The sequence below is a fragment of the Rhea pennata genome, chromosome 17, assembly GCF_028389875.1.
Source record: "Rhea pennata isolate bPtePen1 chromosome 17, bPtePen1.pri, whole genome shotgun sequence".
In the NCBI taxonomy this organism is placed as follows: domain Eukaryota; kingdom Metazoa; phylum Chordata; class Aves; order Rheiformes; family Rheidae; genus Rhea; species Rhea pennata.
In genome coordinates this window covers 13,616,743-13,631,806 of record NC_084679.1, presented here as the reverse complement: position 1 = coordinate 13,631,806, position 15,064 = coordinate 13,616,743, and the positions used below count along the sequence as shown (strand labels likewise).

Here is a 15,064-nt window from a genome sequence, read left to right as displayed (position 1 = left end):
ATGCCAGCCCCCCAACCTCTGCTGGAACTTGAGTAACGATGTCCCACACATTTTTACTGCTAAACTACCCTTTCATTATGGTCAACGGAAAGACTTGAAGGTTTACATTCATCACAGGGTTTTTGGAAGGGGAGGGAGGAGGTAAAACAGTGAAGACTATTAGAAGTGTTTCATGCCATAGAAAGAGCATGGCACCTAGCCATGTGCTAAAAATTGCTTGGCATTTTTATGCAGGCCTGTGGTCATAGTTGATGATACAGTGAGCAGAAACACTTGGAATATATAAATACACACACTCAGAACTGACGTGGTTGAAAGGGTTAAAATACGGAGAGTTGACTTTGCAGGATAATTTCTGATGCTCACTTCCTAAATAACTTATCCTCTGTAAAGACAGTAGAGAAATAACTGTGCACCTTTACAAAGATGTCATTTTTAAGGGAGAGCAGGATATGGTTATTATATTAAAATAAAGACCCATTCAGAGCTGAAAGTATTAGTGAAATATGTGCACACCTTTGGGTTTTAAATATAAATGAATATATACTGTACATATATTAAAATATATGAAAACATATATAAAATAAATTATATATATATATATAAAATAAATTATATATATAAAATAAAGAACCATTCAGGATTGAGTATATTGGAGAAGTATGACTACCTTTGTGGTTTTTATATATGTTTCATATACAAATATATATTAAAATGTAATTACAATTTCTCTGTATAAATGTGTATGTGTGTGCACACCTATATAGTGAAGTTGTTCTCCTAATGATGGAGCCATTCCCTAGCTGACATGTATTGGTATTTCTAGCCTGACTTCAGTGGAATGATATCTATTTATGCCCTCGGAGGACCTGGCTGGATATATTTTTAGTGCAGTTGCTTCATTGTGTAAAAAAAGGTAGCTGGAAAAAATAAGCTTTTATAAATGAGTGCAGAGCATTTTGTACCGGAAACTGGTGACCTAACAATCATCAGGTCACTGATCATCTCATTAGGGAACGCAGCCATAGAAGGAATGAATTTACCGAGGGAAACCTAGGCATCTTGGTTTTCTTTATTCAGTGCTCGAATGTTTCTTAATTCTCTGTATAGAATTATTGGAGAGGCACGTTTCACACTTGACAGCAGAGCTGGGAGAAGCAAACCCCAGCAGACAAGGCTGAGAGGTGGCACTGACCCAGCTGGGCACAAGAGCTGTTTGGTGGGTTCCTTGTTTTTAGGAAAGCTGCCCCCACCCATGGTCAAAAAACATGAACCACTCTCAGCACACACCACCACCCACACCAGCTTGGAGCAGCCTCAGGGCCTGACCACAGGTGAAGACACACTTTCAGCACTAGTCCTTTAGGTCCTGATATGTTCACCAGATCCTGGATTGGGTGGGAGTAGACATATGGTGCCTGAAGATGCCATCTCAAAGTAATGTCTGCAGGCTGAGCTGGGTATCCAGGCTCCTCTGTAGAAAGTGAAGAGGGATGGACACTTTTGGCACGTAAAACTGCTTTTCTTTGAGAAAGTAGTTCATCACACCTGAGTCAGAGTGGGAAAAATAACCCCCTGCCTGTGTGTCTCACTTGCAGAGGAGATCTAAACGATTTGCTTAAATAGATGACTAGCTTTTAAATAGCTAAAATTAGAGGAGATAAATCCCATCCGAAGCAAAGAAAATATCACCTGGCCTGCACTGATGGTTTCTTTGTAACTTTAGCCTGCTAGAGGATCCCAACACTGCAGAAAACCAGTCTGCTGGACCCAAAAATATTTCACTGAACTCAGGCCAGGTCCTGTTGTGGGGTGCAGCAGAAGTAGGCTTAGATATCTGTGGAGTCTTGACCTGATGATTAATTTGTTGAATACCTACCCATTGGCAAATGGTAGGGACTGAGGGAAAGAAAGACAACTTTCAGAGCCAACAGTGAGCTAAGAGTTAGGTCTTGAGTGCCTTGTTGAGAATGTTTCCCTCTGCCTTTGCCTGCCTCTCTGTGCTCCAGCCAAGCCAGAGCAGCGTATTAGCCCAAATGTCCTCTGAGGGCATGAGCTTTGCAGGGTGGATGTGGTTATGTTTGCCAGTATGTCCCTGTCTCCTTTGCAAGGCTCCATTGGTTTATTTGTTTTTTCTCCTCCAGTTTCTCAGAAGAAAAGTTAATAGATCTGTCCAAATACAAAATTTAATTCAGGAGTGTTATTAAGACTTTCAGCAGCAGGTGATTTCACTCAAAAAGAATAGACCAAACTTCAGAAAGATCTAAACACCAGTGACCATAGACTTCAGATACATGTTCCTCCTCTATTCCTTCCCAAGGTACATGGGACTCCTTAAGCAATTTTTTGACAGGATATCTGCTCTTGTAGAACACACTTTTTTAAGTTTTCAGTTTTCAAGCATGAAATCAACTTTGTTATTTCGGTGATTTAAGAAAAAAAAAAGAAAACATGTTAGAGGAAAATGTGTATAGGGATATGAGTTATACTGGATCTATATCCTGTGGTCTAACTGAAATTGAAAAACATAAATCAGGTAAAAATTATGTAGCAGTGATGCTGGAAATTTTAGGCAACATGTTCTTCTCAGATTTCTCGCCCCACTGTCTTGTAAGAATTCCTTTTGTCTCTGCTTAGGACTTTGGTCTGTGCCAGGGAGGATTTAGTTTGCAGAGCAAGAGCATAATACTTGGGAGAAATCCAGAGGGTGAAGTTTATGTGGAGAGATGATGAAGTCTGTATTGCAGATATTAGTGTAGGACTTTGCCCTTAGAATTCCCCAAGCATGATAGTCAGTGGGGTTGTATTAATAAACCATAGCTATTGAGTGATTTGGGAGAGTTGCATGCAAGTCATGGCATTTATTTATTTATTTTTATTTGTGATTGCTAAAAGACAGCAGGGGAGAAGTGTTTGTGGGTCTGGGTCTAGAGACTATTCTAGCAATTCTGTTAAATGCCTTTACTAATTTTTGCTGATCGTCTGCAACACCCATTGTCTTCAGCTGTTGTTGTGGGTGCTGAAGAGCTTCTGAAAAATCAGGCCCCAGTCACTGTTCATGCAAGTTAATTCAATTAGTCCTTGAAGCTCCTTATTGGAAAAGCTCTTGAGTGGAAGATAATTACAACAAAGGGTAGCTCTTAGCTCCTTTAATAGGTATTTTGGACCTTTTAAAGTGTCACAAAGATCCAGAATGATGCACAAAACAGAAGAGCAGCGGTGTAGATGTATGTGTTTTCTCTGTTAAAGATCATGAGCTGCAGTTTGCTGTCTTTGGCATTAATCCAAAGTAATATTCCTGGCTCCAAAGGAATTATTCCAAATTTTTGCCAGTGTAACTGAGAACAGAATCTGGGCCAGACCTAAAGGGTATAAAGTTATTACCATGGTTTAGAACTGGCATAATCGAGAAGATGGTGTATGTTTGGGTGCCAGTAAAATAAATGGATCACACTCCCCAAGGTCATCTACTCTGGCATGCTGACATACTGTTGGGCAGACAGACCTGTTCTGCTTAACTCAAGCAGGTTGCAGTCCACTGCAAATGATCTTGCTCTCATTGAATCTTCTCATTGCATTTTTTCATACACTTTCATTTCCCATGTTCTGTCACTGAAATTTCCCAAGAGCCACAAGCTGTCTGAAACATTTTCAGTGTGAGACTTCAAGCTGCAACATCTGCTGGAGTGATGATGCTTTCCTCTAGCAAACTAGTCCCTGAGGAAAGTTTCCTGGTCAAAGTCCCAGTGGAAACTGTAGGCTTGAACTGTGTTCCCTAGATTTTAATGGAATTCAGATGAAATCCAAAACAAGGCTCTACAGATTTCACTGGAGGGAATCCACAGCTCTTTAGAAGCAAGAGAGTCAGTTCAAAGAACACAGATTAGCTGTGATTCCCTGCTGTGCTGCTGCTTCTGGAGGACCTGTCCAGCAGGAATGGATTTGCAGAAGTTAGCCCAGCATAAGTGCAGACTGATGCTGCCTCTGTCGGACCACATACATTTTTTGTCTCCTCTCATATTTCTCTTACTCCAAACATAGGCAACAGTACATGATTGTAGGAACATAACCTTTTACTCACCTGATGATGATAAGTCTAGATCTTTAGCAGTTTCACTTCTGGTTCTTAGATTCATTGTAATGGTCACTGTAATGCACTGTTCACAGAAGTTATGGGAGCCCAACACTGCTGGACCCCTTCCCATGCTGGCAAGAAGGTCAGAACATTTGATAGACTGGAGTAAAAGGCTGCTGTGAACCAACTCCTGCATTTCTCAGTGGACATTTTGACTTGTTTTCCTATACATTGTCTAGGGTATTATTTTCTGTGGTGTTGGCTTGCAGTCACATGCAGGAAGAGCTTATATGTGATTTGAGGCAAAACCAAAGGAAGTGCTCAGTAGCTTTTCTCCCACTAAGTCCTCTCACATTGTAGATTGTCCGGTTCAGTCTCTCCAGCCAGTCTCCTGAGAGTGGTTCTTTTTTATTACAATCTGCTGGAAATAAGCTGAAATGAATGCACATTGACAATTGATATTTGTTTTCTTTTTTTTTCCTTCTTTTTTTTCCTTTTTTTTGTCCTGGGAGACAGTATATTTATCCAATCTCTTTTTTTTCCTCTTCCTCTTTCTGTACCTTTTGTGGCTGACTTCCATTTCTATCCCACTCCCTAGTCTCAGCAGGAAGGACAACAATTGGTGGCCTGGGAAATGCAATATCAGTTGCCTTTGAGTCATGTTTGCACACCTGGAATTAGGGTCTGATTCTGCAGTAGAGTACCCGTGGGTGCAGAGCAGATGGAGGGAACAGGACTTAAAGGACAGCAAACATATATTCTATCTGTTTATATGTAGTGACTGACCAGTGAGGAGTTAAAAATCTCATGATATTTTGGAAAGAGTGGAGGGAAATCACTGTGTCTAGCCATTTTCCCCATTCCTGACTGATATACTTTAGTTCAGATTTTAAAAGATTGGGAATTACCTTGTGAGCAAGCTCTAGACACTGCCAGGCTTAGGTGCTTCAAAGGATGCTACGATATCATGGCAGCAACTAACTACGGGGAATTCTTCTTCCACAACATGCCTCATCTTGCCCTCAGAAAGACATCAGTTTGATCCTCGAGGCCTGGCATTTAATAGCTCTTCTGAAGTCTTGTTGCCATGAGCTTATAGTAACTTTGTAGAACCTTGATGCGTACCGCTTCGTTGCAAGAGTATCAAAAGCACCTTCTAAAAATCATTTGCTTAGGACCAGGAGGGAGTGGATCTTTCAACCCAATGACTGGTTATAATCTATGGACCTTAAAGATATTTATTGTCTGCAGGTTGCATGTATTATGCATTGGCTTGTACATTAGGAAACTTCAAGTCTGCACATAAAAAAAAAAAAGTTTGAAAATTACTTCTTACAACGTGGTGATAAGCAAGAGAGTGGACTAAATTCTGCTTTGTCCAGATTTATTCTTTTCCAAAAATTTTTATTATTTTTCAAGGCCAGCAATGTTTCCAGCTCTGAGATTACAAAACCTTCTTGAACTCTCTCCTTTGAATCCCTCGGTAGATATGAATTTGTGGCATAAGTGGTCTTACAGAGCCATGAAAAATGATCTTATAGAGCTCCATAGTCCGTCATGTGACTGCATCATTTGTCTGGGAACGGAGAACATGTTGTGAGCTATAGCAATGGACCGAGTTTGCTCATTCCACCTGCTGGATGTCTGATCCCAGCGGAAGTGCACAGGAAATGCAGGAAGGAGTCACTTGTAAGGCCTTCTTTGCAGGATTAGGGCTATATGATGAACTCTAAAGAGAAGTATGTGTACTACTAGGGAACAGCCATGAACATGCCAGTGTCCAGTCCTATGGGTCTGGGAAAAATCTAACCAAATAGGAATTCAGACTTGGCACTCAGTCTTGAAGTTTTGACTCTTCACTGTGGAGCTGAACTTCATCCCACCTCATCTACTTCTCTCAGATTTCTTTCCCCAAACATTTCTCCCCCCCTGCTTCTAAACAAGACAGCTTGTGGCTTTTCTCTGGTGCAAGGACTCTGGGTACTAGGTGGGAATGTAGCATCTGACCAATGTAAGGTAACTTGCAGCACTGTCTCGTATTCTCAGTCTCCTGCTGGCAGACTCTGTTGGTCTCCACACAGGAGGACACAGTGGCATCAGGCTCATCTCTCCAAGGAATCATTCATGGAGCTGTGACAGGTGATTTCCATCCGCCTGGTCTCTCATGTTTCAGTCATGCAGGCAGATGGGTCACAGAGAAGAACTGTCCGGCTTTCTGCCTCCCTCTCTGTCTTTCTCCTACAGCCTTTCCCTCCTCTTTTGCTCCTGTCAAATTTAGAGAGGCAGGTTGTCCAACTGATAAGAGAACCTCCCCAGATCCACGGCTTAGTAGGAAATCTGCCACAAGCTTCCCATGCGGCACAGGACAAGTCACTTTGCCGGCTTGGGCCTGAGCTGTTCACCTTTCTGATGGGAAGCAAAGTAACATTCTTTTTTTGGCTGTCCTTCAGCTACTTCATGTGCTTCTGCTGGGACCATGGTGGTGTAGAGACTGTACAGCACCTTGCACATCACAGCTCCCCTCTTCCTTGGCGTCCCTCTCCGCAATTGTAGTACACAGACTACAGAAACTGAATATTCATCATTAGACCTCCAGCAGACTTTAAATAGACCAGTGACAACTTCCTGCCTTGTAAATTCTTTCTCCAACCAACTTTTTTTCTAATTTTGCATTTTTAATGCAAAAAAGCCCACTAACACCCCCAAATAAAACTATAACTCGCTTTTTGGTCCAGCAACAACAGTCTCTTCCTTGCTGTGCAAACAACTGCCTGTATTGCCAGTGTAAGTCAGGTTTTAATGCTTTTTTTCCCCTCTCCCCACTTCACTGCATTTTTTTTCCCCAAAACAAACGTTCTGGATGCAACAATAATTTTGCATCAGTGATGAACCAAACGTTTCATTTCATTAAATCCATTAAAGGATTACAATCAGCTATTTTGGGAATGGTGACTTTTAGGGATTGAAAAAAAAAAAAAAAAACATACATTTTAAAGACCAAAGGACAATCTAAAATGGTAGCTGTACACACTGCATATTAAGTGTTCTCAGGAAAATATATAAATATTTCAAGATGAATGCTGCTTTAGAAAGCAACAAAGAAATGTCTTTGCTAGAACTCAGCCTCCACGAGGAAGAAAAAGGTAGAAATACAGAGAAAACTGTTTTTTTTTTTTTTGTGTGTGTGTGTGTAGAAAAATGGTAAACTGGAAAAAAGAGATTTTTTAGGTATTTAGTTAGAAAATAGTTTGTTCCCCTCCCAAAATACTGATTTTTTTGGGGGGTGGGAGAGTAATATCCAAAATACTTTGACTGAAACATAAATATTTAATTTTGATGAGAAGTCACTGTGATGCCTCCCGGGAACCACAGTTTGGAACCTGATATTCCTATCCCATCTCTAATGTGACTCCTTGTTGTGGCTGCATCTCCTGTGGAGCACCACAGTCTTCCCCTATGACCATGAAGGGTGTCATTTCCACTGGGAAATGCAGTTTGTGGGGTCTTGGTCCATGGCACACAATGAGTGTGGGACCCTGACACCACCCATGCTGGTGTTTCAAGGTAAAAATGTTGCAGTTTCAGGCTTATGCCTCATTTACAGAAAGCAGATACTTTTTTACTTTTTTGGTCAAGGAAAAAATAATCATGCTGTTAAATGCACCCCTCTCAACTCTTGTAACAGAGAAAGTGTGGATTTAGGTGAGAATTATCCAGGATGGGGGTTGCTTCTCATCGTAGCACTTTGCACACTGAGACTCTGAGGCTGATTGGGGTCCTGATGAGCTACTGTGATAAATTACTGCAAGGAACGCCCATGCGGATCTAATTTCATCTGTGAATGGGGCAAGGATGATGCACTCCTGTAGAGACATCCAGTCCTCCAACTCCTAGGAGTGGGGAAAAATCATGACAGCATCTCTAGAGTCTCCAAAAGAGCCATCAATAATGGTGGATAGTATGGCACCATGCTATGGTATGTTCCTCCTCTTCCACTGCAGCTCATAGGCACCCCCTTGATAAAAATGAGGTTCTGCCTTTTTAGGAAGGGGTGAGTTGGAGCTGAGGAAGAAGGAATCAGCCAATACATATGGTATCCTATGATTAGGAAGGAGAGCAAAGGGCAAGGTCCCTCTTCCACCTCTCTGCAGTCCATCTCCTGGAAGGGGAATATGGTGGGAACATAGTTTCAGTGTGTCATGTTAGTGCTGTTTCCATGATAATCAATGTATGAAGGTAGAGTACAAGAGAAGACAGTCGTAAACACGGTGCAGCAAGGTTGGGAGATCCCCTAGCGCCAAGGAGATGCTTACCTTTCCAAAGAGCCGTAGAAACTGCCCTGCAACAGGTGCTCCAGGGACAGAAACTCTGTTGTTGGATGTCCACAGATGGTGAGGTCCCCTCTGGCGCCTACTACATACCCTAGTGTCTGTAGGTGCATTGTGTATCAGGAGCATCAAGTCTCTGCTTCAACCCCAACCTATTCTCTTCTGTTCATGCAGTTCATGAACTGGAGTTCAGTTCTGGGAAAAAGTTGTGTGGTCAGCCATTCCAAGTGGGTGGAAAGCCATGCTCTTGCTGTCTGCATGAGGAGGAGCAGTTGGGCTTCCAGGGGAAGAAGCTTCACCTTTGGAATATGCTGTGCTTGGCAAGCCACTGGCGCCCGGGGTTTGGAAAGCTTTTGTGGCACAACAAGCGAGACATTTATTTGTTCTTGAGCTCCTAGGTGAGTTTCCCCTCTGAAACAGCTTGGTTGCTAATGGTTCTGGCAGCCATCACAGCAGCAGTTTGGATGAAAGCTCCCTGCTGTGAGTAGGTTTATATAATTGGTATTGTTACATTTTGTAAAAAAATTTTGAGTTGAAGCAGTGATAGGTCCTCTCAAGGACCCTAATCAGATAGGATTCAGGGCTTCCTCCAACATGCGTATAGGGCTGGCAAGTCGGTTCAAGGCAAGGTTTAAGGATCCATTCTTGCTCCAGAGTACAAGCCTTGGTCAGATGAGTAAGGCATCTGAAAGGGAGCTTGGTGCAATGGTTTGAACCTTGAAGAAGGAAGCTTATATTGTAATCTGGCCTCTGATTCTTGGCTGCTCTGAGCCTGTACCTCATGGCACTTCCCTAAGGTGCTGTGCTGCCACCTGCTTTTAATGGATTTTAGAAAGTCTTTGGGCTCAGCGAGTGCCCTGTAGGCTCAGACACCACAGCAGGAGGCTTGTGTCTCTCTGGGGCCTGCATGTTACCATGTGGAAGACCCAGAACTCAGCCTTGGTTTTGCTTCCTACAGAATAGGAATAATCTTGTCCAGTCACATTGCTGATGTGTTCGAGAAGCGTATCTGAAAAGTACAGCAGGTCTTCCAGGAGAGGAGATTTCTAGCACTCTTGCTTCAAACCTGATTTCAGAGCAAGGGAGCAAACTGGAATTTCCACCAGTGCTCACCCTTCTGGTCTGTCTCTGTTGAGGCACGTGGCTCTGGCGTGCATGAAGTCTTGCTGATTTATTTCTCTTCTCTGAGCACTCTGGAATAGTGCTTGTTCTCTGGTCTGGAGACCCCCATCTGAGGACAGCCAGGTGGGCAGAGGCTGGGGAAAAGCAGTAAGAACAACTGTCATGAGGGGAAAAAGTAAACCTAAATATTTACTCCATGTTCAAGTCAGCTTGGTTCCCTGTAAGCAACTTGGCAGAAATTAGTGTTAATTTTACTTTTTTAATTTTAGTGTTAATTAATTTTACACACATGTGTGCACACACAAATACTATATAAATAGCATGTAATTTATAAAAACTGTCATTAAATGTAAATATAAATGTTTTACACCTCTCTTTAACTACATATGTCTATTCTATGTATGTGTATGAAATAGCTGCCATGGTGGAAGAAACAGAAGTCTAAAGAGGAAGATACTTAAAGGAAAACAAAATAGGACAGAGCATTGTGCCAATGAAGCGTGACAGGGCTGCAGTCTCCTGGGCGGATGGCTCTGTTTCCCTGAAAGTCTAAACAAACACCATGACACTAATGTGCTGCTTTCATTTATTAATTCACTGAACTATTTATTAATTAATTGCTTTTCTGCCTTGTTTTTTTCAGTAAAGAGTACCCAGTCGTTCCCAGGAGCACAGTGAGACAAAAAGTGTCCTCGAATCACAGCCCGTTCAGTGGTGAGACCAGGGTCCTTTCTGCCTCCTCCAACTTGGGGTCCCAATATCAATGCGAGAACGGGGTGTCAAGCACCTCCCAGGATCTGCTGCCGCCTGCCAACCCGTACCCGATCTCCCAGGAGCACAGTCAGATCTACCACTGCACCAAGAGAAAAGGTCAGGCCTTGGTGGCTCCCTGCTCTGCTCCTGCTATACAGCTTTCCCGTTCTGAACAGGATTGTCCGTGTTGTTTTGCATTGTTTTCCCTTGCCTGCGGGCTTGACAGCACCAGCCCGCTTTATTGGTGACACCGTTTAAAATGAGGGCTGTGCACTGGAAGTAGGCAGCTCCCCTGAGCTGCATGGAAACTGGTTTCGTTGGTGTTAGCTTAAAGCTACTTTTCTTCTGCTGGGTTGGGAGTGAGTTGTTTGGAGAGGTGGCAGTACCTTTTACCCAGGTTGAATCCACATTCAGAAAGATAACTGGTGCCAGAGATAAAGATGACTTATCTGTCTCCATAGTCCCTCGGGCAGGGTTAATCTGCAAGCATAGATACCTTGACAGCTTGGCTCTTGCATGGTTTTTGACTGAGTCTTACAGATGGGAGGTATTTGTCCAAATGCAGAAAGCAATTCCATTTAAACACTTGGTCTAATGAATGGGGCCCAGGATTGAAAATTGTGCTATCTGTGTTCACTCCCCTCTGGTGCGAGTGTCCTGCTTTGACAGAGCTTGAAGGCTCAGACTGTGAGTGCTTTACTCTAACTGATCAGTGGTTCCTGGCATGATGAGTCCCACAGTAGCGATGGGATAATTGCTCTCAGGAAGGAGTGAACAGCTTGCAGACTCTCCCTTTTTCTCTCAATGCAGTGGGAATGCCCAGATGCACGAACATTTATTGGACTGGAACAGAAAAAGCCTCAGATCAAAGCCCCACCCCAGACACCCAGAAGAAAATAGGGAATTTGCAGGGCACAGCACAATCATGTGGAGCAGAAAGGAGAACTTACACAGCCCATCACTATTCCCTTTTCTCAGGATTTAGCCTATGCGTTGTATGGGAAAGGATTAACAGGAATTGGCCTGCACCATGGCATTGGGATGCACCAAGAGCTACTCAAGCCACAGTAGTTTCTCCTTACATCAGATCCTTTCCTGTGTCCCCAGACAGCTCTCTCACTCAGCTATATTGCGTTATTTTTAGTAATGTAATGCCTGGGGTGCTGTGATGTGCTGTGTAGATACACAAGACAAGGCAGCAGATGGTGGGGAGTGTTGGCAGTCCCATGCAGATGAGGCAGGAGGACTGACAGAAGTGCAAGTCTCACATCTTTGGTGAATCCTATGAACACTGTTTCATCACGTGTGTGTGTATATACACATAAAGAGTCATAAAAAAATTGAGAAATCTTGATTTTTTTTCCTGATGTGAAACAAAATCAAACAGTGGAAAGCCGAGGCATCATTTTCTAGCCCCTGCATTTGGCTGGATCGCATGCACTCGTATAGGGTGTACCAAAACTGTTATTGGACATTGTAATGCTAGACTTGAGCTAGCTTCAATGTTGGGAATCAGGAGCAGCAGTGGCCTCCCAGAGTGTCCTGTAAGATTGGAGGAGGGTTGTGTTATCCCCCTAGCTCCATAGTGGTGTGTGAATGTGGGTGTGAACCGCAGGGACACAGCTGGATTGTCACAAAGCCCCACTGTTAGTGATGGGAAAGCAGGTCACGTTCCCCTTGGTGTCCCTCTGCCCGAGAGCTGGCCTTAGTGCTCCTTTGCCCTGGGAGCTGAGCTTTCACCGATCCTCTTCCCCTTTGCAAAAACTAAACAAAACAAGCTAGCCTGAATGCCAATAAACCCTTTGGACAATCTGTGGCTGCTGTGTGTCCCTGTACTGCAGGGCAATTCATCATTCGCCTCCACATTGTAAAGTGATAAGGAATCAACAGAGGTTTCCTTCCAGTTTTGGGATTCTCGCTAAGTGGTGTCTCCATGGGTGGTTTCCCTCAATCCCCCAATTATCTCACTTCCTCTTATTGTCACAGAAGAGACGACTATCTGCCCTGTAATAATCTCCCCAGCTCCTTTTGGCCTGCATGGCCCTTGCAAAAGTGCGGGAGACTGGCAGAGAGAGTCCTTGTCTGTACTGCTGATGGCCCCTCATTATCTCTACGATGGCTTGAGTGGCACAAGCAGTTAAGGGCCTTTTATCAAAGCCGCCAAATGCTTTAATCAAAGAGAAGCAGCGTCCTGTCCTGTCCGATACCACCAACTTCTTCCACAAAGCTGCACCTCTTAGGAGCCTGAGTCGCTGCTTTCCTTGTTGTGATTTTCCCCCTCTCCATGCATCTAGTAAATCAAAAACAGCCATCAGGGCTTAAAGAAAAGAAATGCAATGTTAATGGGAAACAGAGAGCTAGCATAAGCTGCAAAGTGAAATTAATAAATAAGAAAAGTAACTAAAGATGAGCAGTTTGGTTCAGATAAATCAGAACGTGATCCAAGGTCTCATCTCAAACTCAGACTGGGCACAGCACTTGCTTCCAGCACTGAACATGGATCTCTGTTAGACTAGGGAAAATAATCTTACCCATGACATTCCTCTTTTTTTCCCTCCTCTTTCTAGTCTTTCCTCTTTTCAGTGAAATATTAAGCTTTTCCTTACACCTCTACCATGTTCCTACTTTAACCTATTCCTGCATAATTTCTAACAAGCCTCACAACCTAACAAAAAGCGAAAATAACAGTGTGTTCAGTCTTCATACATAGCTGACCTTTTCCTGGCTTGGAAATTTGATTGTTTTCCTTGGATCACTAGCTCCCCAAACATATTGACTTCTCTTCAGTCAGTCTAGGATATGCCTCAGGTGGATTATTTCTTTTCTGCAAGGCTCTGGGTATGGACAAGTGCTCACAGAGACAGAGGTCAATTCAGCTGAGTTCCAGAGCGGCTGTTGTCATTTCTTTCTGTAACAAATACCTCCACTGATTTCTGTGATAGACTCTAAGATACTGCTTCTTCCAGCTGTGACACGTCATACTATTTCCCTCCATCACTTTTAATCAGGAGGGAAAGTCTTGGTTAAGCTTGTTAAGAAGAGGTCTGTATTCTAGCAACTGAAAGGCATCTTATTCAACCTCTCCTATTTTTTGGTGACTCAAGACAAAGATATAGCTTTGTGGGTGACTGTTGTTCTTAGCTGTCAAGTCAAGATGGATTCACTCTAGAGAACTGATATCAGTGTTACATTATGGGTGAGCAGCAGAGCTGTGAGTGGATGTTATCTCTGAAGACTCCTCGGTGGTTCAGGGAGCAGCTGATCCTCTTCTGGGTAAAGAAGGAAGGACATATTCCAGAGCACCAAATCGGGGAATTTCTGGTGCCTGGGCAGGAGTACGGGGATGCAGCATTGGGAATAAGCTCAATGTGGTATAATGGGGATTGCTGCTCCTGGCACCCTCTGAACGTGTCATAGGCTAGGAGGCTGGGGAATGGCAGTCCTCAAGGTGTGAATTGTCCAGCACCGTATCCCAACTCCATGTATTTCATAGAGACTGGTCTTGAAGGGATAGATTAGTCCCAAAACTGTATCCTACAGTTTGAAGTGGACCTTAGTCCTTGATATGGATTTCTAGGGTATGGTAAAGTTCAGTTAGTTCTGCCTTTTTCTTTTTGTTCTCCACCTCTGCCTCTTACCTCTGTGCTCGGGGAAGCCCAAAAGGATTTCCTAGCAGATAGCTTTCTTGTTTTCTTTCATTTTAGCCCCAATTCCTAATTACAGCATCAGGGCTTGTTTTCCCTTGTGTTGTCCTTTCTCAGGCTTCCTGTGAACTAAAAAGTCATCCCTCTAAACCTCTGCTCCCTCCCAGCCTTACACAAGCTCAACCACTTGGCAGATTTCTTGGATGCTTGTGACGCTGAACAGGAGGCGACTGGAACAGTCTCTCCCTCGGGATATTATAAAAGTTGTCATGTTGGCACTCTGAGGAAGAAGCGGGGACTAGCAGAATCCACTGGCTCCAACCAGTGAGGACCATGTCCTTGAGCCACTTAACTTGCACATGACCCTGTCCATGGGGAAGAATATATTTTCGATATCCCTCCTGCTTTACTGAGGTCAGTAGCGATACAGCAATGCCTTTCCCGTTTCTCTTCAAGAACAGGCACTGTTAGGGTGGACAGACCTCTTCATTTTCTGAGCTGATTTCTCCCTATCTCACCTAGCTTTTCTTTGACTTGAAGAAGCTGTAGGACCAGGGCTGAAAAGACATCAGATATCCAACACACAAAGTCTCCTTGGAGGACATGCTGCTCATCCTGCCAGCATTAGGAGATCCAGTGAGGTGTCCATGGCTTGAGCTACACTGCAGCACAAGGTGTGTCTGCAGCTTGGTAAATGCAGCTGAGGAAAGTTGAAGCCCAGAGTAAGGTTGCTGCTGTGGCACCAAAAATGAAGCAGAACCTGCCTGCTAGGTGGGAGGATACCTGGGTGGCTGATGTGCACCCAGCTCTGTGCTGTGTAGCCACATTGCTTGTGGGGCTGCAGTTTCAGCAGCTTCATGCAGCATCAGGAGGTGCTTCCTACTCCCCTGCAGGCAGTACTGACAACTCACTGTCTCTGTAGGAGACTCCAACTTTTGATGTTGGATGTCTCTGCCTCACAACCATTTCTGTCACATTCCTCTATAATGTAGCACAGCCATATTGCAAACCTTGCAATTGCTAGCTTAACTAGCATAGCCGTAACACTTCTTAGGTTTCACATCCTATGAAGCAGGTCTTGTTTCCTCCTTAGGGATGCACAATCTGATCAGACTGGCCTTTTTTTTTCCCCTTTCTTTGAC

The 15,064-nt window shown here is 43.6% G+C and overlaps 1 protein-coding gene across 4 annotated transcripts in view; it reads left to right on the top strand.

Annotated features, from left to right (window-relative positions):
* Positions 1-15,064, top strand: part of TBX5 (T-box transcription factor 5) — a 74,068-nt gene that overhangs the window by 53,105 nt on the left and 5,899 nt on the right. For all 4 annotated transcript variants that reach the window (XM_062590539.1, XM_062590538.1, XM_062590536.1 and 1 more), the window contains exon 8: positions 10,169-10,395. In XM_062590539.1, coding sequence (XP_062446523.1) covers positions 10,169-10,395 — 227 coding nt within the window. The remainder of the gene's footprint in view (positions 1-10,168; positions 10,396-15,064) is intronic.